The 25,440-nt window shown below is 42.5% G+C and overlaps 3 protein-coding genes across 7 annotated transcripts in view; 1 reads left to right on the forward strand and 2 right to left on the reverse strand.

The window, feature by feature from the left end:
• Positions 1–389: 389 nt before the first annotated feature.
• LOC132261049 (beta-galactoside alpha-2,6-sialyltransferase 2) lies at positions 390–3,129 on the reverse strand. The gene is made up of 5 exons (XM_059759562.1): positions 3,092–3,129; positions 2,541–2,933; positions 1,931–2,452; positions 1,512–1,609; positions 390–919 (listed from the first exon to the last, which is right to left on the reverse strand). The coding sequence occupies exons 2-5, from the start codon at positions 2,668–2,670 to the stop codon at positions 395–397; spliced, it is 1,275 nt and encodes a 424-aa protein (XP_059615545.1). The 5' UTR covers positions 2,671–2,933; positions 3,092–3,129; the 3' UTR covers positions 390–394.
• Positions 3,130–9,609: 6,480 nt separating this feature from the next.
• Positions 9,610–17,085, reverse strand: LOC132259137 (uncharacterized). Its single transcript, XM_059756688.1, has 5 exons — positions 16,254–17,085; positions 13,763–14,233; positions 11,331–11,518; positions 11,102–11,262; positions 9,610–10,232 (listed from the first exon to the last, which is right to left on the reverse strand). Exons 1-5 carry the CDS (start codon positions 16,455–16,457, stop codon positions 9,610–9,612), a joined length of 1,647 nt encoding a protein of 548 aa, XP_059612671.1. The 5' UTR covers positions 16,458–17,085.
• A 1,372-nt stretch (positions 17,086–18,457) lies between these two features.
• LOC132261114 (PDZ and LIM domain protein Zasp-like) overlaps positions 18,458–25,440 on the forward strand; it is a 23,918-nt gene continuing 16,935 nt past the window's right edge. For 4 of the 5 annotated variants that reach the window (XM_059759676.1, XM_059759679.1, XM_059759678.1 and 1 more), the window contains exons 1-2: positions 18,458–19,029; positions 23,067–23,179. In XM_059759676.1, the coding sequence (XP_059615659.1) occupies positions 23,075–23,179 (105 nt within the window). In that variant the 5' untranslated portion in view covers positions 18,458–19,029; positions 23,067–23,074. The remainder of the gene's footprint in view (positions 19,030–23,066; positions 23,180–25,440) is intronic. The other variant, XM_059759680.1, reaches the window with a different exon arrangement.

A 25,440-nucleotide genomic window follows, 5' to 3' on the forward strand; every position in this document is an offset into this window, starting at 1 on the left:
AATTGTATCTCTTCTCCTGAAGAATAAGTCACAGAGTGAATCCCCATTGAAGAATTTTATTGCCTCTAAACAACATTTTCAATTGCTTGCTTTGCACCCGACGAAATATAGAATAAATATTGTTGAAAATGTCGAATTTACTCCATCCAAAATTGATTGACAGGTATTTTCGTCTCACGACTATTGAACTTCCTTTGGTCATTGTCTCAGTGTGAAAGTCAATTAATTGACCATCAATAAAATCGCGCACATTTCCCCGAATGTTCTCATGAAGTGCATAAAAAATGGAGATAAAAGCAGCAACGCCAGAGGAATGCGATCATGCAGACAGGCTCAATTGCAAACGAGATTTATTGAGAAATGCGAAAAAGTCACACTTTGCTTCCGCGGAAATTCACTTGCACTCATTGCGCTGGGAGGAGCGAATTCGCAAGATGCCAGATTGGAAGATGGCGAAGTCATCGGCAGAGTTCATGTCCAGGGCCATCAGCTTCTCTGCCGCCAGCGGATGCCACTCCCCGAAGGAGCACGCGGGGTTCATCTCGCTGTCGTAGTAGTGACAGCGCCCGTTCAGCCTCACGGACGGGATGTATTCCACGACGTCAATGTACGCGCAGAGCGGTATCAGCAGCGAGATGCCCAGGAAGCCAGAAGAGGGCGGATTGCGTCGAATAGGCGTGGGCGCGTAGTCCTGAAGGGTCTCCCAGAGGCGCCAAATGGAGCGCGGATCGAGGATGTAGAAGTTGCCGCGCGAGGCGTTGTCTAGGGAGTAGAGCTGGAAGTTGGTGAAGAGATCGAAATCAGGCGCCTCCAGCCACTCCTCCAGCGTCGAATTGTACCGACATGGATCCCACGCCGCGATTGTGATGTTTCTGAAGATTGGCGACGTGAGGAATTGGAATTCAGCCTTACTCACCACCTGAAAGAGCGCAAAAAGGCAAGTGTATTGAAATTGAGGCATTTCTCCGGTCGCGGAGACAGACACACTCAGAGGAATCTTCAAATTCCTCTTGAGACGCGTCCGTTGAATGAATCATCTCTAGTTGTGTGCATTATCATCATAAGACTGCGATCAATTCTTTTCCTCCTATGCCATACTTTATCTCTGCAGATTTCCAGGGAATATAGTTTCCACTGCTGCGGAAAAACGTAGCGTGTGCAAAAGTGCAATAAATAATCCATTAACTTTTACTCTTATTTCATGATATGTGAAAATTAACAAGAAAAACAAACCCGTAAGCTCAGGAGTGCGTTTTGCGCCTTATAAACTTCGAGTGTCTGTGATGCAAAACGACCATTCTCTGTCTGAGACTCTTTTTCTTCGTGATATTGTGATGGAGAAAAAGAAGATTGAATAATGTTTTCACAAGTGACAATTCATTGAGGAGCGATTTACACAATTGCACGGCTGGTGGAGAGACACTTTTCGCACTGCCCATAATAAGTAGCTTCGCGTCAAGGATGAAGCATAAGATAAGACGATGCTGCATTCTAAGTCTCACCTGACTTACCTGAGAATTTATGAGTCTAATTGTTGTCTTCGTGCCAACATCGACTTCGAATCCTTCAGTTGGCGCATGATTGAAGCGCATCACCAAATCATGTAGATCTGCAAAGGTTTTCAGACAATCAATCGATCATTTCTCGTGGGTTTTTGCGGTCATGGCAGCGAAGATGGGATTGTGTTTCATTTTAACGATCATTTTTTCCATGAACGACTCCTGCCGCCCGGGAAAATTGGGCACTTCGCTCAACACTTCTCTGAGGATGACTTTGCGGAAGTGATTCACTGCGCGCCAATGCAGAGATTCAGTGTCAAATGTCGGTTGGAGAGAGTGTTCAACAATGCTCAACCTTGCGGGATTACCATAGATGAGAGCGCCCAGGAAGAATGTCATGTGTGTATTTAAGGGAAAAAGAGAGAACTCACCAATAAACCTGCCTAATTTGGAGTTCGCCAAGGATCCGGCGCTGGAGACAACAGCACAACTCTTGATGTTCTGCTTGTCGAAGAGTTTTCTCTTTGGCACTAAATCAAACAGCGTCAATCGCTCTGACATTTTCATGAAGTCTTTCCGTCGCAGTGTCTTCAGTCCCGCCCTCAAGATGCCGCACATCGGAGACTTCAGCCTCTGTCGCGGCTTGTAGGACACATTGTAGATGTTCGGTCCTTCCTCGGGATTCTCCTTGGCCGACTTCTCCAGCGTTTCCACGATTTTCCGCCGGAACAGGCGCGTCTTGTTGCGACACTCTGGCGTGTACTTCTCAGAGCAGGTGAATCTCAGAGAGTCCAGAGCGAAACTAGAGGGCTCCCGAGGAGTGGCGAATTTGGGTCTCCAGGCAGATCTTGTGTTGTTCTTCGCCGGATGCTCTTTTCCAGGGACAATAAACTTCTCACTCGTGTTCTGCATGTAGTGAAAGGCGCTGCGAACTTTCCGCAACTCAGCCACGACTGAAAGGTCAGTAACAAATTATCTATCATCTATGCGCTCTACAGCTCTCTTCTCGCAGTGCCGCGAACGCGAAGCTGTGCTACACACCTGGAGCTTTAGGCGGTTCGTGCGCATGCTGGCGAAAGCTCGCGCTGGCTATTGGCGAAGCCTCTCTGTCGGATGAAAGTGTGAGTGGATAGAGAGTGAGAAGGAGGAAGAATGCTTGTCTCGAGAGCATAGCACTGAGGCTTTTCCCGTCTCTTCTCGGCACACAGAGTTGTTTTTCTTCCCACGTTCACCTCACACATGCGTCATGCAATCGCCACTAAATTTTCACGACAATCACACCAATTTCACTGCCAAAATCACTTTTTGCATTGGATCTGTCTGTCTGGAGTTGATATGCATTTCCTCGATGACAAAGAAGACGAGGAAATGACTATTTTTCAGGTTTCACCAGAGAATTCAGAAGGTGCGAGCGGAATGATTGATGAGCAGATCCTGCAGAAGAGTCAATTCAGAGAATGTTTGTGTTTAAATGCGGCCTGAAAATGCTGGATTTGTCGGGATGTGGGAATGACGAGGAGGATTTTCACGTGGCGGATTGAGTGGGAACACGAGAGAGAACGGCAAAATGCGTGTCAACTGACTCAATTCACCTAGAAATTCTGCCTAGGTCACCTGGAGCGGTGTGGCGAGGTGACGGATGACAATCAACTGAAAGGGAATCTCTCATCTCGTTCACCTTTTCCCCTTTTGTACGCACCATTTCGCCCCAGCATGACTCTCGGCATTATTATTGCCCTCCTCAATTGGGCCACAGTCGCGTGAATGGCACTCTGAGGGAGCGATAGGAGATAAAATGTAGGTCAAGAATCCGACTGATGCCACCCACACAATAATTACACAATTCAATGGGGGTGAAATTGTGTCAAAAAGGAGCAAGAAGGAGAGCCACCCCGGGGGGTTGTTCGCAAGGGAATTTCATCCCCGGCTCGCTCGCTTCGGTGGGAGGTTTGCAGTGTCCCGGATTTCAATGCTGTACTGCTTCCTTTTATCCCCTTTAATTACTCAACTTCCACTCCTTTGGCTTCACCTCGACCAGGGCCAGGGAATCAAGTAGCAACTCGCCGAGACGCCCCAATAAAACCAAGAGTGATTTTTTTTCTAACATTTTAATGCTCTTGAAATCGAACCAACACGTACATATTTTCTTAGGTATAATTAATTTCTTTTCTATTACCATACGGCTTTCTTCTCTTATTAAATACTACTGGTTTTTCTTCATTTTTTGTGTTACAATATTTCATTTCTCATGTGTGTGTGTTGTTTATTTTCCTCTTACTTTTGTAATTTCAATATAATTATTATTTCCTTTCATCTCCTTCCACCTTTATAATTATGGGTAATTCTTGTCATTTCAGTTTAAATATTCTGTTCACCAGTTTCACTCCCTAAAATATCTTTCTATTTTAGTTGTTTTTTTTCTCTTTTATTATTTGTTAAGTGTTTCATCATGTCACTTCATTTTTTCTTTAATAATATTCAATATAATTATGCTCATGTCACTAATGAAATAAATAAGAGTGTTATTCAGTTATTTCTTTCATTTTTTTTGTTTATTCATATAACATTCATTCGCATACTTCAAATATATAATTATTCTTTTATATATTTAGATATATATTTAAAATTCAATAATTCAATGTTATTTTTAATGTGTTTTGCTGGTGAATGTTTTCATGATTTTTTCGTGTTGTTACACTTTTTTTTAAGGTATATTATCCGAAGAAATGTTAGTGTCATTCTCGAATTTACTTTAGGAGAACTGTTAGCGCATTTTGTCAATGTTTCTTTGTTAGAATGGAAACAGAAAGATTTAAGATTTTTCCCTCTTATTAAAAATATTTCGGATTCTATTGATCCATCAAGGTCTTCGTCACATGTTGTCCATTAGTAAACTATAATAGAATATTTCCTCTTGATTTCCCCGTAGCAACTATTCAACATATAACACATAATAACTCTAGTACCCATGTCTCATTGCGTGAAAATGAGATTTTAATTAGTTTCACTCCACTCTTTTCATTTTTTAATTAATTACTCTATTAAATTCTTGGACTCACTTCTGCTCTCTCTCTCTCTCTCTCACTTTCTCTCTGTCATTTCAGAATAAGATTATACGTGAATAAATGCTTCATCCGCTGGTTCCGATCATTTTCTCGATGGGTTATTTTTACTCTTCTTTATTGGCCTTTGCTTTCTTGTCAAGCGCTTTGGCGTCCCTCCTTCGGACGCACCCAAAAGGAAGTCCTTCAGGTGCGCGATGTCCCCTAGAAACACCATTGCTTGCATTTAGGCCCACATTGCATTAGACATCTCTCTTTCAATCAGTTTCCCGTCAAAAAACTCAAGACCCTTAACATGATTTCATCCAGTTGTTTTTCTATTATTCTTCTTACTTTATGTTCTATGATTTTTTATAGTGGTTTTCTTTTTGTTTTCTGCCTTCTCTCCACTTGACTAAGTAAATATATCAAGAACACGGTTTTTAGTCCAGATAATATTGAAAATAAGTTACACCTCTTCCATCCCCTTAATCTCTTATTGTTAGTACTCTTGTTTTTCCTCTCATTTTATTTTCATTAAAAATTATAATGTCGCGTAATTTTCGTCATTACTACTAAAAATGTTTTTTTTTGCTTTTTCCTTTTTTCTCGTTATTTAAAAATACTATGTGCGTTACTCACTGACTATAACGATTTATCAAGTGTTTCATTTATTATTATATTTCATCAATTGTTTTACATGATAAAAAACATTTTTGTAAGAAGTTGCGTTGAGAATTCAGTCAAGAAACTTAGTTTTTTTTCATTAAAGAAAGTCTCTTTTGGCAACGAAATTTTGGGAAGGTTTCACGATTTATGTTTTACATTGAAAAATTGTTTTTAAAGTCCACATTTTTGTCAATAATAGCAATAATATCCTTTGTAAATAATAAAGAGACATTTTGTTAATTTATTCAGGCAACTAGTCATGTTAACTATTTATATATACACACCTCAATGTTTTATCTTTACTCCAGTATAAGAAACATCTGTGTTCTTCCTTCTCGCCATAGTTAATAACAACTCACTGTTATTGTTGTTCACACTCTTTCAATTTTTACGTTTCTCGTTACTTCATTAATTCATTTTCTTCATTTTTTTTTCTTCTTTTAATATAAATATAGAATATTGCATCTTAAGGCTCAACGGACGATTCCCATATTATGTTAAAATATTAGCTTCCACTTGAAAAATTTATTCTGTGAAAAAGTATAAATTCCTTTATTTTTATTGAAAGTCACCAAAAATTTGATATTCCTTTTTCATACAATCCTTAATTTTCTTTTCTCTTTCTTTCTTTCACTCTCGTGCAGGAGAGATATTTCTCTGTGTTCACAAAAAATGTCTTCCTTTGCCAGTTTTCAAGCCCCTGTCAAATATATCAAATGCACGATTATGAAGTTTGCTGTTGATAAGAAGTTTCTTTTTTTTTATTAATTATCCATTTAAAAAATTTTACCATGCAATTTTGCACATTAAATCGTCATAGTCAGTTCTATCCTTAATTACAATATAGGTTCTCCATCATCATTAAGTCTACTTACACTAACATTTCCACCCTTCCGTTCTCCATTTGTTAGTTCAATGCAGTTGTTTGTCAAACAAAAATCCTCAGACCGATGAGTGTGATGGAATTTTCAAAATGAAAGTGTCTCTAAAAGCACATTTTATCACTATTTTCATATCAATCATGCTACTATGAACCCTTGATACCTGTCAGAGCGGTTTTTTTTATTATTTGCTTCGTTACCTCTTTGTGTTATAGCTTTTATATTCGCGCCCGTTTATTCCCTGTTGTGAAAACCTTTCTATTTTATTTCGACGTCCACACAGAGAGAAATCCTTTGAGAATTTGCGACTGCTTATAATTTTGCCTGAAATTGATTTGACTGAGTGTCAAAAATGGTTTCAATAAGTGCTGTTTCTGTATTCCTGAGATCTACAATGATTATTCTGCTTTGTGTGGACATTTCTCTCAGTGCAGCTCAATTGTGGTCTAATTGAGTGTCTCTGTTTTACATATAGTGTGCATATTCCTGTACATAAACAATACGTAGTCTTTAGAAGGATAAATGAGTAAAAATGCAAAGATTATAGGGGATATTTTGAAAAAAAGAATAATAGTGATCATGAGGGTTGTTATTCATAACACTGTCCTTTCAATATAGTAAAATAACTACATTTTATCAATTATGTTTTACTTTATCAATAGTAATTGGCAGTTTCATTTGCAAAATATTCATCTTTTTTCTCATTTTTTTTGTTACGATTGAATGTCGATGTTTTTCACGCTGTTTCTTTTATACATATGTCAATGATGTTAATTTTTTTCCATATGTTCATCAATTGAATGAGAGTAAATCAAATTGGTTGTTGTAGCGCAATTTCAGAACTTTTCACCTGGGCTTAATGAAAAATAACCTCTGAAACAATTAAGGACTGCTTTCAATTCATACATACATATGTTTAATTCTCACCCGCGTTCTCATGCACCTTCTATCTTAGTAGAAGCATTGAAAGTTTCCTAGATTATGAATTTTTTTTTCACTTTTCTAACGACTATTTTTGCTCGTGTTAAGTTTCAGTTAAGTTTTTTTTCTTTTACATAAATTTAGTAGAATCCTTCTCACATGTCCTCATAGTGTCTAGAAAGCAGAAATATTCTTTTCGTGTGTGTAACTTTGGTGTTGTGTATTTTCCTGTTTTTCTCTCTCGCTAGTACATTTTTTCTTCTTCAAATATTTACTCTGGAAATTGTGAAAATAATATTTGTCACTGTGTTACCCTGTAAAATGGAAATTACAATGCATTTTTAGAGGGTAATTTTTCTGCATTCATATTTAGTGTCATTTAACTGACGAATATATTTCATTCTGGATAAATACTCTACAGCTTTAATCGACTTCTCGTCACCACTTCATGAGTTTCATGTTTGTCTTCCTTTTTTTTCCACTGAAATAACTATGTAAATCATTCTATTTTCAATATTAACTATGACTTTAAGTTATTTTCTATCTCTTGCAAAAAGTATTTTTGCTCGAATTTGCATGTTTCTGGGGATAGGAATTCTTACATGCTAATTAATCCGGGGGGAGATCGTTGGTAAATTTTTCTTCTTCTCTTACAATTTCTCTATCATGACAAGTTTCTTTTTGGCTCTGCTAGTCATTTATCCTTTATCGCCTTTACTATGTTCCTTTTTTTCCTGTTACAACATATAAAGTTAGTGAGTTATTCCTTAAAACACAACTGATGCCTTATTGTTTTGTTCTGCGACTCTGAAAGTTTCATGTCATCCTAGTTACTTTTGTCTCTACACAAAATCATAGGCAATCGAACCGAGGGAACATATTGATTTTTCACTATCATCAATATATGCTGTTTCTTTGTTTCTGTGGTTTTTGTCTGCTGCAATCGTCTCCCTATATAATGTATTAGCTAGACTGCTGAAAGTCACACTGTGACGATGTGATGCTGTCTTGATAGCGCGTAAGTGAATTGCCCTATGACGAGTGGATGTTCTGCGAAAATTACTTTGGAAGATGTGATCAAATTAGCATCTGAGGTGTTGATAAGTTTGTTGCACGATACTGTTATACTGCACATCGTCACAATGCATGAAATCTAATGTAAACCTATCGGCCTTTTCCACACAATTCATTTTTTTTATATCTACAACAATATTAATTTTCTCACTAATCATCATCTTTTATGTTACTCTTTTTCTTTTAATAATTTACCTATTGCCTTAAGATTATTTTTCTTTTAATTATTAATCATAGACTTGGTTTTTTATACGTTAACAATTTTTCCTAATATCTCAATCCACCAATTTCTTCCTCTAAACCGTACAACTTAAAACACGGATTCATCAACTTTGTCCTAAATGTTTTTCTTCTTTATCATATTTGTCATGTTGTCTAAATAAATGATTTTAGTTAAAAGTAAAATCTATTGAAATTCCTTGAGTGCATATTTCACACGTTTTTGGTATCTAATGCAAAAATGTCTTATGCAATAAACTCTCGGTCAGTGTGACAACGAAAAGTGTCCATAAAATTGAAAAGAATGCTACGTAGAAATGTCCGATTGTGCTATTTTTCACATCTTCAAGTTCAATAAAATTACATGTTCACACATATGCAATAAACAGCAATTGTTATGTTGGTTTTTTTCTCTTTTTAAATACTTTTTTTTTCTTCATCTTTGTAAAAATTGACGGACCAATAAGAATTTTTCATTATTCTCTCGCAATTATTTACAAGAGTCCTACTTATACATATTTCTTCTTGAGTACATCATAATTTTATATATTTTTTCTTCCTTTTGTTGTCTCTAGCATTCCCTCAATCTTTCACATATACACCGTTAGTGGTAAAAATTACACTGAACAAAACCATTGATGATTGTACTGAAAGAATGGGCATAATTGTGAAAAGGCAGCAATGGAAGTTGTGATTCTCATATCAAATCATAAAGTTCACAAAGTCTCTAAATTATACGTAAATCTCACTGGTGAAGGTATGAAGAAATATTGGGGAATGCATGCATTCCTTCTACAAATTCTGAGATGAGTATTTTCACAGAAAATTTTCCGCCTTGTGCAACAAATCACTTCCATTGCTGCGTTCCTTCATGTGAATGATCTTGAGGATGATATTCTAACAAAACATTTCGGCAATGCGATTACGACTCTAAAATTTTCTTTGTTTTTGTCTTTATCTAAAAACTCACTTTTTTCACTTCAATATTATTAATAATTTCTCTTTTCATAATGTTAAAATATTTTTTTTAAGTTTCATTTCATTATTAAATGATTTTCCTCTCTGTCATTCTTGCAACTAATCAGTGTCTCTCGGTAAGTTCGTTCAAAGCACGTCACACGAGTAATTTTTTTTTTATTTTTAAAATATATTGTTCACTTTTTGTTAGTTTAATTTCTTTCTCCTCCTTTAACCATTGTTAAAATTGTCTCTGTGGGCTCCTTTGCATCCACATGGCAAACATGTTCATTAGCTGTGTCGGTTCAAAACATTTATTCGGGGTGGTTCTCATCGTGTCACGTTTGACTATAAGCCGGCAAGTTGGGGCATGTGGTGGCTGATCCACAGCGCCGTGGCGAGGTCCACGATCACGAAGACACCTATCGTCCATGGCAGGTGCGTGAGGAAGGCGGACGTGACGAGCAGCGAGACCACGACCAGCCGCACGACACTGCTGGGCACGGGCGCGGCGGCCGGCGATCCGGGCCGGCCTGCGCTGCCCTCGTCCGCCGGCGCCGCGGTGTCGGGCGTGGGGTGGGCCCCCAGCACGGAGGCCGCCATGGAGGTGAAGGATGGCGACGCGTAGTAGGGAATGGGGCACCGGGCCTGCGGTATCGTGGCCACGCTCGTGGTGCTCTGGCAGACGGGCAATTGCTGTGGTATCTCGTCGTAGTCGTGCGTATCCGTGTCGGCCATGTCATTCCGCGTCTTTTGATTATTGTGTTTCGTATTAATGTTAGGATTACTATTAGTAGTGTTAAGATTACTATTAAAATTAGATGTATCATTATTCTTATGCTGGATGGTTGTTGGTAAATCACATTGTGAACAGAGACCTTCGCCAGGTGAGCCGCAGTACCAGTAGCAACAATTGTCTGGTCCATTGTTGGACTTGTAGAATTGCTCGCCAGTTTCCGGAATGTTGGGATCTGTGGCGGCGAGAGAATGATAGAGACACACATGAGTCACACCTCAAAAGCGCCCATCTGCGCGCTGCAAGAAAAACATCCCTCGGGGCAAACTTTACATTTCCTCGATAAAACACTTGAATGCTAATTGAAGTTGTGCTGCCAGATAGCTCAAACAGTATGCAGATAGCCCTAACCCTCATGCTCCACAAAGCACTCCGCATTATGGGCCACTGCTCATCCGCGCTACCCCTATAGGTCAACTCTCCCAGAGAAATTAATAATTTATTCCGCCAGTACGGGGGCTTGAGATTTCAATTGAGAGCATTCAAAATTTCTTCGGTAAATTACACACTTTCATCCGCACACCTTCGCCCCAAAGTGTGTGTGTGCTGTTTGCTGTCTAAACAAAGCCTCTCTCTCTCTGCCGTCCAGTCGCTCCACGAGTGGCATCAATTTGAGATTCAAAACAATAAAGTCAGGGGACTCGTGGCCTGGAAAAGGCTAAACTTGCCATGTTTCCCAACAAAAAGAATTAGCAAAATCTTCTCTGACTTTTCGCAAAATGCCAAGGGTTGTGTTTTGGGGTTCTTTCTCTCTTCTGTATTTATATGAGAATTTTAGATTTTCGACAAGTTCGCAAATCTAATTTGGCCGCTGCCGAATTTCCTGCAGGTGAGAGAAAGTTTCTGCGTGTCTGGGAGTTTTCATTGAGAGTCATTATTTGAGTATTGAAGATTAGGTCCCTCAATTTTCGGTGGTCTTAAACGCTTTAAGCGCGCAATTGAGGTGAATTGAGAATCTGCTGAGCAGCGAAAGTGGGGAAGAAAATGAGTAATTAATCTTGCATTGGACACAATTTGTCCCGCTGGTCGTCTGGAGGGACTTACCTAGGCAGAGAAACGTAGGCTCCCCTGCGTACTGGGTCGGATGGGCAGGTGCGCGATCGCCTGGCAGCATGTAGGGACACTTCTGCTCAACCGTCTGGCACACACTCAGACATGGCCGTATTCGCCTCCTCGGAGTCGCTGTCTTCGATTTCCGTCTTGATCTGAAACTGCATTTAGTTAGAATCGCAAGCAGAAGGCGACAGAGAGAGAGAGAGCGAGTCAACATTACCGTTTGAGAACCTCTGTCAGTGAATTTTCGTCAGTTTCACCAAATCTGTTGTGATTCGTCTGGATACTTCTGTCTACCCTTGATTTGGCTTCAATCTTGCCTCCTTCTGTTGTCTCATTATGCTTCACGTCCTTCATTTCGGCGAAATAAGGTATCAATGTACTGCAGACCCATCTTCGATATGCCTCCTGTTCGGAAAGTTAATTGGATTTAGTGTCGTTTCGTCATAATGACGCCGCACTCTCGGGTCAGAGATCATGTCAAGGGACTCTGTGTGCACCTGTGCGAGATGCAAACAGGATATTGTTGCAGATTTATCAACACTCCATTGCCAATTAGCCAGTCATAGAGCTTTTTCAATGTCACTCAACCTTGATTGATGGTGAGGATAATATCCCGAGATATTTCTCACTCATTTCAGCCTCATTTTGACTTTATCAGTGCAAAATATTAATCAATTGAAGCCAATCAGGGTGGGTGGCGCGCTCTGGCCATTATCCTGACGGCGCGCAAAAAGGCGGAAGAAAGGCAGAGAGGAGAATATGGGCCTGGTAAGCCTCCCCTCGGCCGACAGTGGATTCCCCGAGCTCAAATACAATTTAATTGACAAATTGATTCACTCCACATCCCCGACCCCTACATCATTTGTCTTTTATTGAATCACGTTCAAAAACCTATTATAAATCGCTGGCAATGGAGTGGCATCATATAGTGGGAGTCAGTGAAGTGTTAGTTTAAAGTGCAGCCGCGCAAAGGCTTTAGGGCCGCGCGCTGGCAAAATTTCACAACACTATACATATTGTTGTCCCTGTGCCGACAATCGTGGCATTTGGTCATTCATCCATGCCCGGAACACTGTGGCGGATATGGATTTATGACAAATGCAGGGGTGGAGCCTTTTCCACGAAGGGCGATCTCGGTGTGTATTTGGCACAACAATAAATAACTAATCAAATAAAACGAATCCAACTAATTCCATTTCACACTTTCACCAACACCATCGTCATGGATATATTAAATTATATTGACAAGTTAGGTGTCTATTTCTAAGCCAATCTCAAAGTGGTAAACAATCCATAAAGAGAGGACCATTGGCAAACAAATATAAATGCTGTGGGGCACTTTCGATACCTCGCGCGTCGCTCTTGGGTATATAAAGAAACGCATCATGGAGCATCGAATGGATGAAAATTGATTTTCATTAAATACTTGAGCACACGTGCACTAAAACGAGGCATGAAACAATCAATTTTTCCCTCAGGCACACCATTGCTGAGCATCCCTCGCGCGACTGTGGGAGACTTTTATCGATTTTTCCATCTCCTGCGATGCTCCCTGACACACTTAAGATGGGGGCAAGGAGAGCATGGTGAAATAACAATCTCTCTCGTGGCAATTATCAAAATTAACTTCATTCCTCATTAATATGATTTTTCGTTTGGGCCAATGCTGAAAAGTTGCCGATTTTTTATCCATAAATAATGATGGAAATTTGAGAAAAGATGTATCCATCGAGAGAAGCAACTGCTCTTCATGGCACAATTGCGATTTTCTCAAAGCGTGTCATCTCTCCGAGACGCTGAAGGGATTAAAATTTCAAAAGATCCAACATTTCAAGAGTATTGTGTGAATATAAGGAAAAATTTGGTAAAATATGTAAATATCCAAGATGAAGGGAATTTTGAGAAGAAATTAAAGTATTTCAAAATCAATGGAAAAGCCAAAGTATATTGCAACTTTCTCTAATTAGGTTAATTTTGCCTGATTGAAAGAAAATTTCATGAAACATTCAATCACTAAGTATGACACAATTTGAGTTGCAGAGGGAGGAAATCCCTCGGCGGCGTGTTTGTGACAAATGCAATTGTCTGCACAAGTTGAACTTGTGCACAATTATGCAAATCGTGAATCTTACAAGTTATTGATTTATGATATAATTCGTTGGGTAATCCTTGCATTGACCACAATGTGCACTTCTCACCAGCACGGCTTCACCTCCAGTAAGTCATCTGCAACATTAAGTCTATGCCGTGTTAATTGCTAACTCAGAGATTGTTTATTGTTTACCATTTGGCTCCCCCTCTGCACATGCACTCGTGCTCCACATTTAGCCATCACGTGGTACATCTGACCGGGAAACTCTTGGACGCGCGCGGTGTTACAAATTTCAATCAACGTCTATTCAGATGAATAATTTTCATTAGCAAATGGAATTGCTGTCGAGGAGTCTTTTCATTTTAGAGAACGCCCGCGACAAAAGCCATAAAAGAGGGCATTAAAGTTTCTTGGCACGTCTCGTGAATTACTTCACACAAACACACTATTTGGGGGCGGTTCGATTCCCTTGTCTTCTGCGGGGGACATTCTTCCTGGGCGATCTGAGCGCAATATGTAATGGGATATGGGGTGGAAATTGAGAGGTGTGAACTTACTTTGCAGTCCTCACAGTGGTTTATGATAGAATACGGCTGTCGACAATCGTATCTGACCAGTATTTCGGTAAACTCGCATGTGATCCTCGTCGCAAGTGCGTCGGTTTCCAGTAGATCGCTTAGAAGTCTATTGCACTTCGCACCACCGTTCAGTACATCTTCCAATGCTTGACTATGCAAAGCACTAATTGCACTACGTTCGCAGCAATGTCTCAATCGCAACGCACGTAATTTGGTCTCAATGTCACGTGATGATTTTTTACAGATTTGTGCAGGACTAGACTCCTCATTATCGCCAATATAGTCAAGGCACTGTTGTTGTTTATCATTGAATCGACCCTCCATATTCACTTTATTCTCATTACTCTCCTTATCCATTGTGGTGACTGTTGCACAAGGTGATGGACACCGCGGTGGTCCAGGACCTTCATCCACCCAGGCCACAGGCAGTGTACCGGCTGAGCATTGACCCTGCAAAGACACGCCGAACGCACAACACACATGAACTCTGGCCTCTCTTTGGGCAAGACATGGAAATGGAGTCTGGCAATAACGTTTACTGTTTGCGCCATCACCAAATAATAATATGTAGTAAAATCATAAAAATAAGACTGCACGGCTCTGAGGAAATTCTCTCACTCTCCATTCACATTTTTTATCACACTCTTCAAATCTCACACAACTACACGCTCCTCGTCGTCCCCACCTAGGAAATTCATTGCGCTTCCCCACTTTATAGTGTATCTTTTCCGCTGCAGGGTCAAGAAAGAGGCTCCACGGATCGAGGGGTGTATCATTTCGGGAAAATCCAGCACATGACCAATGAAAGGAGTTTCTCAATACCACAAGAACTCATTTCGAACAGGACTCGCAAATTGCAGGTCTAGAATGCAGGTTGATAATAAAGGATTTTTCTGCAATTATGGTAAGATTATGCAAAAACCCCTTTTGTACAAAATGGGCGGTGTTTTCTGTCGACTAAATTTTGATATAAACGAATATTTTCCAGCATGAAATTCGACTTGTGTTGTGGACGTTTTTGCTCATATTCCCACTTTCACTCTCTCGTGTGAAATTTCAACTGGACCTTTGGCTGGAATTTGGGGGGCCTCTTTGAGCAGAAGTTTCAGCCCCAAAGTACAGTTATACATATGACGTAAAGGGGCGAGAGAGCGTGAAGAGAGGGCGGAGAACAGAGGAATAATAACATGCAATAAAAATAATAGTAAAAGGGATATTTGCAGAAGGAGAGACGGAATCAAACATTTTCATCCACATATTGAATTTTCCTGCTTTGGAGTTTAAGGGGGTGGCGCTTCGCAGGGCATATTTAAGCGAGAAAAGGGGTCGGAAAGTGAAATAAAGTGAATTGAAACAGATGACCAGGCGCCTCCACCCATGGGCTAATGGAAAGAAAATAAACGGTGGCGCTGAGGAGAGTGACTTTTGAAAAATTCACTTTCTAGAGGGGCTCAGATCCAATTTTGAATGCTCTTTTTCGACTTTCAGCAGCTTTGGGGGCGCACGCGAGTGTGGGGGCGGTTTTGGTGTGCGTGTGTGTGTGTGTGAGTGGCAAAAAGACATCATCCCTGAAGAGGGAAAGTTTGTGGGATGTTTTTTTCCCACTCGATCGATGAAATTTCATTTGTGGAGTTGCGGAAAGAAATGGCCCAGGAAGTGTAATGCAATTTCTCTATTGATTGCGAAGACACGATGCTTGAGGACACGGAGTGTTGTGTGTAGGAAAATTTCTCCGTGTGCGAAAGCAGAATTGATTGAGAATGGCGGAAAGTGTCAGCCGAGCTGCAGACACGGCCTCATTTTGCGGGGCCTTGGATCTGGGCAAAGGTAGGGTGGCGCTTTTTGGCGTGCGACACTTGCCAGCGATGGGGACAGCAGACATAACACGGTTGGGAAAAATCGATACTTCCTATTGAATAACCACAATCAGTAACACATTAATGGGAGTAAAGTGAAATCATGGCGACACACAGTATCCAATTCTCATATCAATTAATACCGCACTGGGGGTACGGCGGGGTGGGTATTGTCACCATGGGTGCCTGCAAGGGGGTGGAAGACGGCAATTGTGTAAGCTAATTGCGTCTCGTGAAAAATCCTTGCGAGAGGCGCGAGGGTCGATACTTGTGAGTGACATTCAACCTCACGAAGAGCAGAGTGTCTCTCGCATTTCACTTCACCTGCTTCCGCACACAATTGGCATGTTCTACTTTCCCTGGGCCTAGGCCCTCGGCCTGGGCTCCTGGCTCGAGCCTACACCCCAGGCCGAGCGCCTGGGCCACTAGGCGGCGCGGGCATGGCGAAGGGGTGGGAAAATTCTTTTGTCACTTGACGGATGATGTCGGAGAGAAGGAAAATCGCTGCCGGTGGCCATTTTTCTTCCCTCGCCACCTCCAATCACCCCCACGCACACACTCACGCTCTGTGGGGGCGCGCACGGGGAGAGTAGCTACGCGCGGGGCGCCAATACCTGAAGATCCGGTGCCGAGTTGGGTTGCGCCAGGTCGCAGGCCGACAGCCAGGGGTTGATCTGTGTGAGGGCCCCTGTGCCGTCGTCTCCACCTTTGCCCAACTTGCCCGCAAGACTGGGACTATTTAGCTGCTGTGTGGTGCCTCGCCGAGCCCCCGAAATAAACGCAAGCGCCATCACGACCAGCCCGGGTCCTGGCCGCATATTGACCTCGGGTTCGGCGGCGCTAGCATGGTGCAGGCCCGCTTGAGACGCACTTGCGACTCCTGATGACTTCGGGGCTCGGGCTCATGGCCCCATCCTTCACCGTCTTGCCCGCCGCGTCCGGGTTGTCCCTGTAGCGTGGTGGCGTTTAGTTGGGCGACGTGTGGCCGTCGCTCCCACGACCAGAGCTGGCAACTGGCGTTCGGGCACCAAGATGAACGGTGGCACTGCTGACAAGTATAGACCGCGCAGCCATCTTGAATGGATTCACCAGCACACACACTCTTTTCTCACTGGCCACTGCACTCGCCTGGCTCCGCTGGCCCAACCGTCGGGGCCCCTGCGACCGCGACTCAATGCACTGGGGGCGCGCACGGGGCGGATGGGAGGACTCGCACTTTGGCCCGCCGCGAACCCACCGTAATCAGCTGCCGAGGCCGAGGGAGATTCGTTGGAGTGGTGAGCCTGGCCGTCACACGCTAGCACAAGGATTTTTATATGACGGTTTTGCCTTAAAGGTCCGTCAAACTTTTCATTCACACTCGAAACACGGTGCGCATTGCGAGATGCCGATCCCTCAGATTTTTTTACACAGTGTAGCCCCAACCGAGCGCCACCAAAACTGTATGGAGCTAGATGGCGTGACGGCCGTGCGCGCGCACCGAATCGATATTGGCGGCGCCGACGCCCCACTGGTCATTCGCCGAACTAGCAACGCACCTTCGCGGCGGTGCTGGTGTGTGTCTGCTCCCCATCGGTAACCTAATTCGGCTACACACACCGACGTAGGGGCCGCGTAGCTGGCAACCCCCGTCTGCATCCAGGCGCGATGGACGCGTAATCGCTGGCCCAGTTCCCCATCTCGGCCCGTGCACCAGACAGGGAGGGCCGACAACAGATGATTGCTCGCGCGACATTCCTCGAATTCCGCCACCCCGACCAGCGCCGCATAAACACTTCAAGTGGCCATCGCACCTACTCCACTCGGCCTGACACCCCCGCTCTCAATTGCATCAAATGCACACGGTCGTAAAGCATGCCTCTTTTTTCCACCTTATCGCACTGCATTTTACGACTTGGCAAATATTTCCATTCTCCGCTCCGATAGCGTTCCGTTCACCTCCGGCGCTATTTCAGCTATTCCCGCTGTGCATTAGCCGGGCAGATGAATTCCAGTGCGCTATCGCACCTCTTATCGGGTCAAGCTGGCCGAGAAGGAGGCCTTCTGGACCGCAGCAGCGCGCCGACACTGCATTCCTCTCCATTGAGTGCTTTGGCGCCGCGGATTCAAAGGCGCTTTGGTCTGGTAAAGTACAGATGGCAGTAATGAAGGGGCGATTAAGTAGCCGCATTTTTGATATGATACTCAAAGCACGCGTGTTTCTTTATTGAACGCTTGCCATTGTCAGCTCCAATTCTACTGCTGCTTCCTAAAGTATGATCCTATTTCAGAGATATATCAACATAAAAATGATATTAAAATTTACGTTTACGCTATTGTCAGTGTGATTTTGTGGAAGCACTGAAAAGATTAAGTCCTGTTGTTATACTTAATATCCTGATTATGTATATTGTACTTCTGGACTCTTCAACTAAACAAGGCGGAGTTTATATTTGGGGAAAAGGTGGAAAAATCGAAGGTACTCCAGTGCTGATGAAAAGCGTAAAGTCAGGGCAGAAATCAATGTAATTTTTATAATTCAAATAAGATTTACGATCCATTAGCTAACGAGAAATGATGACTCCTTATTTGAGGTCACCTGATCTGACTGCAGTGGAACTGCATTAAAGTGCGCCAAAACAGTGGGAAGATCCCTCGATTTCCTCTGGAAGCGTTCGCTCGCGATCGCAGCGACGGCGGTGAGCCTGTGTGAGCGGCCGGTGTGCGCATGGCGCGTGGTTGTGTTGCGAAAAGCGGCCCCAAGTGGCCGTGGATCGGATCGACGGCTAGCGCGCGAGACGGTGCGATCATTCGAGGTTCGCGAGTCGACCCAGTCGGACGTTGAGTGGGAAAATCCCTGGTGCTGAGCTCTGCGCCTGAAGGAAAAGCCGCGCGTTGCGTCACGCGAGCTGATCAGGTTTCTCAAGCGTTCTAAAAATACGAATTAGCGAAAATTTTCGTCAAAATCCACCGCCTCTGCCCACACTCGCCGTCGTGCGCAACCGATAAAAGTGTCCAATTGAACGTTTTTATTTAATTTTCGCCGTATTTCCTCCGAGACACCCGCCATCGTTTGTCCGGGACGACCAGAGGGACGTGCAGATAGTCAGTGTATTCCTGTGCATATTGTCAAAGCAACGAGTTCTCCGCCCCACTCTTCAGTGTGTGTCCCCAGCCACCCGCCGTTCTGTTATCAGTGCATCGTTTGCTGGCAGCAAGAGTGTTGTGTGTGAGAGAAGTTCTATATTGTAGCAAAACGAAAGTGGGAAGTAGCCAGCAAAAAACTACGATCGACTCCGGCTTAAGGCCCATTAGGAATACAACACACACGATCATCCCCAGCCTCGAGACTTTGGCGCAAGATTCATTGAGAAGAAAATCAACTTGGTGCACATCACAGCGGAATTCAAGGTGAGAGACAAATCTCATGCATTTTATGCACACAGCATCTCCGCATGAATTGCAAATCGCAGCGAGAAAATTTTCGGTTCGGCCAAAAGGACACACGATCGTGGTGTTATATAAATAAATAACATAGTCTCTCGAGAATGTATACCTTGTGTGCGCGATGTTCAGTGGCAGGGTGAGAATTAATCTCGCGCTCTGCAGTGCAATTTGCATACGAATTGCACACCTTCTGACTCACACTGTTCAATTCTGCGCGCACAAATTCGTCAACTTCCTCAGAAAACCATCATCATCGGAGTCACATTTCTCGCCAGAGCCAGGAATGACTCTTTTTTGCATGTGTACAATTTCCAATTAAAATGCCGCGGATGAAAATGAAATTTCTGACTCACCGCAACAATGCTGAAAATGAAACTTGTCCATCGCGGATCATATTACCAAAACACTGTCGCCGCGACTCACTTTGGCGGCTTTTGGTCTCCCGCGACACAGAATAGAGAACATGCTGAATTCATGAGTGCTCCATAAATTTCCATTGATTCTGTTGGCAATGTGCAGACTTTCTAGGTCAATTTCTGCTCACATTTCGCGATCGATGATCGTGTGAGAGTATGCAGCGCCGCGTGCACTCTAATTGCGGTCACTGATGCGTGTGACTTGACTTCGCCTGGATCGAGGATAGGCCGTCAGCTAGATCTGGAAGGACGGCGCTTCCTTGGCGAGTCACTGGCCAAGTTCAACGATCTTGCGAGACTCGATTCGATATCTTCGGGATCATCTGATAGCCAAGGTCAGGATTGCCATTCTTCTCTGGCTATTCCACTTGCACATTTCCCAGGTTTTCCCTCTTATCTGCAGATTTGCGAGCCACGCTTCTCCTTATCAGGGGAATTTGCAATTCGCCAGAGCCTCTCAAATAGTCTTATCGGACATTTTGTGTGAAAATTCAGGAGGGCGATTCGAGTGTGTGTCCACGGAGTGAAAAGTTGTGAGGCAACAGATGAATATGGCGTAACGTCTAAATTTATCCCCAATATTGTGGTGTTTTATTTTCGTAGATCATCCGCACGGTACCACTGTTCATTTAATTCTGAGCTGGCTTCTTCGGCGCTCTCCTGACGCTCGACTCCTGACCAGTGTGAAGATATCTTTCAAAATCCCATCACACAGCGCGTCTTCTGGCCACACTTTTTCCGCTGGCTCGTGAGACAACAGGTGTGTGTGAGTGTGTCTATTCCCATGTCCTTGACATCGCAGACGCTATATTAAACGCTGGGCATCGCTCGAAACGGGTGGGTGGCTATCGGGAGATTCAAGACTTAATTCACTCTCTTCACGCAAAAGTGTCTTGCAATTTTCAAGCTCACGAGAAGAAGTGCGCGTCCCCCTCTCGACACTCTTTAATCTCAATCTTCCGTCCCAAGATTCTCGTCTTGCATCGCTGATTTCATTATTACATTCTTTACCGGCCGCTTTTTTACTACCTGCAATCGTCTTTTTGTGCGCGCCTCCGTCTCAGACATTCATGGGATCTTGGGCGACAAAACACGGCATTTCTATGCCACTGGATGGAGAGAAATTCATGTTCACCCTATCTGACCTAGACGGCGAGAGAGGCGGAGAAAAATTCAATAACACTGCGATCATCTCTCTATGCCGAAGAGTGTGACTCATTCCCTCATAAATACACCTCTTCGGCCGTTTGTTTGCCCTATCAATCGGCTGTGGAATCCCAAGAGCAGGCCATAAATCCTCCCCAAAAGCGCCTTCCAGCCTCAAAATCTCCGTTAATTTGTCAATATAGTGTTTTATGATTTTTCTGGCAAAAATGCTTCGCGCACAGGAAAAAAGTGGATCTCTTTGTGCAGCATCAAGTCATCCACAAATTAATACACACATCAGAGAGCATTGCGGATTAAAGTGAAGAAGTCGCAAAAACATTCGGATGTTTTTACTCCATTCCTCATTCGCCATCACTCGCGATGGACTTTTATTTGTGGAAATTATTTATGAAGCATTCAATGTCATAATTCAAGTGGTTGCCACGAGATTTAACAATAATATTCCTGTGAAAATCATCATGGAATTAGTTGCTGACTTTGTGATTCCCTCTCTCTTTCGCTCTCACACGGCGCAGCATCTCTTTCTTATGCTGGACTTCATGTGTGTGTTTGTAGAATTCGTTTTTACACAGGCGACTCGTGGAATGTTCCGCGTAATGCAAAACCTCATGGCTTTTTGCGTGAGAAAAGGCTCTCTTGAGCCCCCGTTCGTGCAGGATTCTCTGTATAGTTTTCTCAATCCAGAGATTGGCAGGAATTTTTTCACATCATTTCCCGCGTCAGCTGAAGATGAAGAGCGGGCAAGAAAGGGGGTTTGACTCTCTGTAATTTATAGTGTGCGGAATAAAAGTCAGGAAAATGTCATAAATTGTTGATTATAGCACAGTGGTGTGCAAGAAATGAGCCAGCACTTGTCCGAGGGCAACAATCTGCAAACTATAAAATATCATAAAGTGGAAAAATATCGATAGAATTCGATCTATTGGAGTATCATAAAATGGAACATTTATTGGACAAAGTCTTGATAAGTTTTTCTGCTCAGCCACGCGAAAGTCAACGCAGAAAAGTCTGTGTGTAGAAACAAGTGTGGAAAGTATTTGGCTTGTGCTAAAACTGTGAAAATCACTTGCAACATTGCGTGTGAGGTTCTCAAAATAGAGAACATATCCATGGAAACTGTTCAAGATCGCGAATGTCGTACAATTCTGGGGATTTGCTTTGAAGTTTACCAGCATAAAATCATAAATTGTGTGTCGAGAAAACACCTTGTGGAGAATGTTTTGAGCTGTGAAATATTGTGAACATTCTATGTCAACGAGGCACATTTTTGCGTCAGCATGTGAAACATCATTACAAATTGAAATTTGCAAGCACCGAAAAATTTCGTAATGCATCCGAAACACGTGCAAAGAGTGACAAACAAAGAGCCTCATTGAGATGGTTGAGACAAAGGATTTAGCCACATGCTGATTCCTTAATAGATTGCACGCGGATTTGGCCAAAAGTCAATCCTCCAAATAAGCATCGGCCAACAGAAAGTTGATTCTTTTATCTCAGCAGCGCGATTAATTAAATTCTCCCCCTAACACAATGTGCTATTTAGAGGTGAAGCCCGCAGAAAGTATGGAATTGTTAGCGGCAAATTGCATTCTGTGCGGTGAATGAAGGCGATATGCAAATGTGGACCATGTAAAATAATACCATTTTCGTTTCCGGTTACATTTTATATCGATCATGTTCAGTGAGTCATTAGGTAAAACCGCAAATTGATGAAAAGTTGGAAATTTTCGTGTCGTTGCGACCTTTTAGCGTCGTCACCATTGAATTTCCTCATATGATGCTGTCACATTTCATTAGAATGTCATTAATTTTACACAGAATTCACACCGAAATTCCATGGAATGTCTCTCTTACGTGTCGCGGAGCAAATGCGCGGCCGAATTGGGTGGTTTTGGTCGGCTGTGGCGTGCCTGGTTGACTGCATGATCGAGATTCAGTTGTGCGCAGGAGGAGTGACTGGGAATCTGTGATGCTAAATTCTCAAGACAACCACTGGTCAGACTCTTAAATGCGCTATGGCTCAAAAAATCACACCTTTCGCCAGCCAAACACTCCCTACTGTGTATTTTTTCGTGATACTCTGGGTGTTCTCTCCAAAAGACAACACTTGGGATCAACATTTTTATGCCTCTCTCATTCTCTGTTCATTCTCAACAAATTCCCAGGCACGATACCGATAGAGGCGGTGGAGGAAAAAAATTCTTTTATTATAATAAATTTACAACTTAACGGATAGCGGATTTATCTGTTCCACGTTCAACGCTATCACTCTCATTTGCTTGTGTGCGGTTGGTGAAGAGAACCACCTCAAATCAAAGTGTTGAAGTGTTTATTTGGCTTCGGCACTAATCTAGTTTCAATTTTCATCGGGCGCTTTGGACCGCACAAGAGTAATTAGACGGCATTCTTCTGTTGCAGATCAGCAAATGGCCCAATTAGTCACTGTCCGACTCAACAGGGGTGATGCCCAGCCGTGGGGCTTCCGGCTGCAGGGTGGCAAGGATTTCGGAACGCCACTTGTCGTGCAGAAGGTGAGTCACCTAGCTGATAAGCACTTTATGGGACACTCAAGTTGTGATACGATAAATTGCGCCTGGATTTACAAACTTTCCATTCCCTCAATTCCAAAGCCACACTGATAATTGGCAGCGGAAGTTGACGTTTCTCCAAAATAAATCCCCATGTTTGACATATTCTAAGGCTATTTTCGTTGCGAGAGCGTCGCGATCGTGGAAGGTGTCTTGTTGCAGTGGAATTTCCTAATCAAATATACTTTAATTCCATGATTAATTACACTCATAAATGTCAGTTAATCAAGATGTAGAATTTGCAAGAGCTCTTGAATCGCCTAAATACACTATATTTGAATTGGCACTGAGAGAAAGAAAAGCGAAAGCATAGAGGAAAATCCATGGGGAATTTATGTGGTAAATCTGCATTAGAACATAACAATTGCATGAGAAATCCAATTATAGACCGTGAAAGTTCTACAAGATTATCAGAAGAATGATTTCAATCTGGGGAAAACTTTTATGCGGTTTATTTTAGATAATTAAAATTCCTCGAAATATTTGAGTTTAAAAAAATGCATTTGCATTATTTCTGCATCTTGAGCGATTTTCTCGTTATTCGTGCGCGTAATTAGAGAGTAAGTCATTAGCAACCTGTTAAATTAATTATAATTCTGGATTTATTGAAGAATACTTCCGCTTCTTCTCATTCATTTCATTCCAGTGGCTTATATTATGAAGATATCGTAGTTTTGGCTCGTTGATTTCGTTTGGCGTTCCAGCGCGCAAAACTCACAAACACATTTGCCATTAGCAACATATTTGGATTCATTGTGCTTGCAGAGCATATTTTAATGGCCATATAAAAGTCTCAATTTGGCATTTTGGCAAATGGCACAGAAACAAGTTCAGCGTTCAGAGATCAAAAGGTTCTCGTGCGCTTCGGTGAACTATTCTGCACACTCGCAGTGGGATAAAATGCAAATATTGACGTTGTTCCATCTTCCAACGATTCGGGCGAATTCAATTGTTATCACAGCGCCACATGCTCGTATAATTGGGGATTTATGGGGTGTCAAGTGTGTGTGAAAGTGGAGGAGAAAAAAGCGAGGAAAGCACTCAGTTGACAATCTCACTTGCGGGATTCTTTGCCCGCCAGCGAGAATGTTGACAATTCTGACGAGTTTGTCTGAAATGTACAGTGAATTTATTAATTTCTTGGCACAACATCGGCCAAGAGCCTGGTAAACAGTGGTGGCGTCAGGCGATCGAGTGCGAAAAAAGCGAAATCACAGCGTCTTTTATTTGTGGCATTGGCTGTAACTCCATCGAGAGATGGTGATTTTTTGAGGACACTCTCGCCACTTTTAACAGTTGAGAAAGGAGCACTATATGTTCTGGTGTCTCTGCGAAGAATTTTTGGCAAGGCAAATGCACCTAAGAATAGATGTGAGAAATTTTCCCCCGAACTCTCCTTGTCGCCTGAAAATTTATACAATTTACAAGTCTCTCTCTCTCTCGCTCTCCTGCCAATTCAGCTCCGCACCGACTTCGATATGTATACATTTGAGCGATTTCAAACAAGATTCATTGAAAATTTGTATACAGACTCCACCCAGAAATCAGAAACACATCAATCTCCCGCACATTTCCCTCTCGTCTGCCTTTGCCGATGATTATTGCCGATGAGGAAAGGCGCATGAGATGCACAGAAGCAATCACTCGACTATGCATTGAGATAAGCTGGGGAAATTGGCTTTCGAGAGATTTTTTTTTCACCATTACTTGAGCCCTTTTGGGCGATCTGAAAAGCCCAGATTTCGGCCGAAACAGAAGTCCATTACTCGCAATTGGATATTTTGAGATGTTTTTGGTTGTGCAATCACTCGCTTATGCATATTTTCATTTATTGCTGCACTTTTAATGGGTCATCATACAAATTGTGCAATTATTCTGCACGGTAATTAATACGAACATTTATTGAGTGTCATTTGAACCGCTCAATGGAATTGGTATAAATATTTTCGATGGAAAATTTTATGCTCGATATGCAAATTTTGCAACAGTGAAGGAGAGTGAAAATTATCAGTCGCGCTCTGCCAAAATGTTTCAATGCTTGAGCCACACACAGAGCTCGCTGAAAGAATTTACCCATTTTGTATGGCATTGACATAGATTTGCTTTAGAATTAATATTTTCAAACTGAGAAATGTGTGTAGATTAGGTTGAATGTGATTCACGACGGAGGAATTTTTAAAGTGAGGGATTTTGTGAGAAAATGT

This window comes from Phlebotomus argentipes, unplaced genomic scaffold (assembly GCF_947086385.1).
Source record: "Phlebotomus argentipes unplaced genomic scaffold, Phlebotomus argentipes genome assembly scaffold_18, whole genome shotgun sequence".
NCBI classification, from domain to species: domain Eukaryota; kingdom Metazoa; phylum Arthropoda; class Insecta; order Diptera; family Psychodidae; genus Phlebotomus; species Phlebotomus argentipes.

Excerpts from the sequence above, each read along its gene's own strand:
- LOC132261049 (XM_059759562.1), bottom strand. The coding sequence starts at position 2,670 with ATGCTCTCGAGACAAGCATTCTTCCTCCTTCTCACTCTCTATCCACTC. Across the intron at positions 2,453-2,540 it reads CGAACCGCCTAAAGCTCCAG|TCGTGGCTGAGTTGCGGAAA; the intron begins GTGTGTAGCACA and ends CTGACCTTTCAG. Across the intron at positions 1,610-1,930 it reads CAAATTAGGCAGGTTTATTG|ATCTACATGATTTGGTGATG; the intron begins GTGAGTTCTCTC and ends AAACCTTTGCAG.
- LOC132259137 (XM_059756688.1), bottom strand. The coding sequence starts at position 16,457 with ATGCGGCCAGGACCCGGGCTGGTCGTGATGGCGCTTGCGTTTATTTCG. Across the intron at positions 14,234-16,253 it reads ACTCGGCACCGGATCTTCAG|GGTCAATGCTCAGCCGGTAC; the intron begins GTATTGGCGCCC and ends GTGTCTTTGCAG. Across the intron at positions 10,233-11,101 it reads GCCTACGTTTCTCTGCCTAG|ATCCCAACATTCCGGAAACT; the intron begins GTAAGTCCCTCC and ends TCGCCGCCACAG.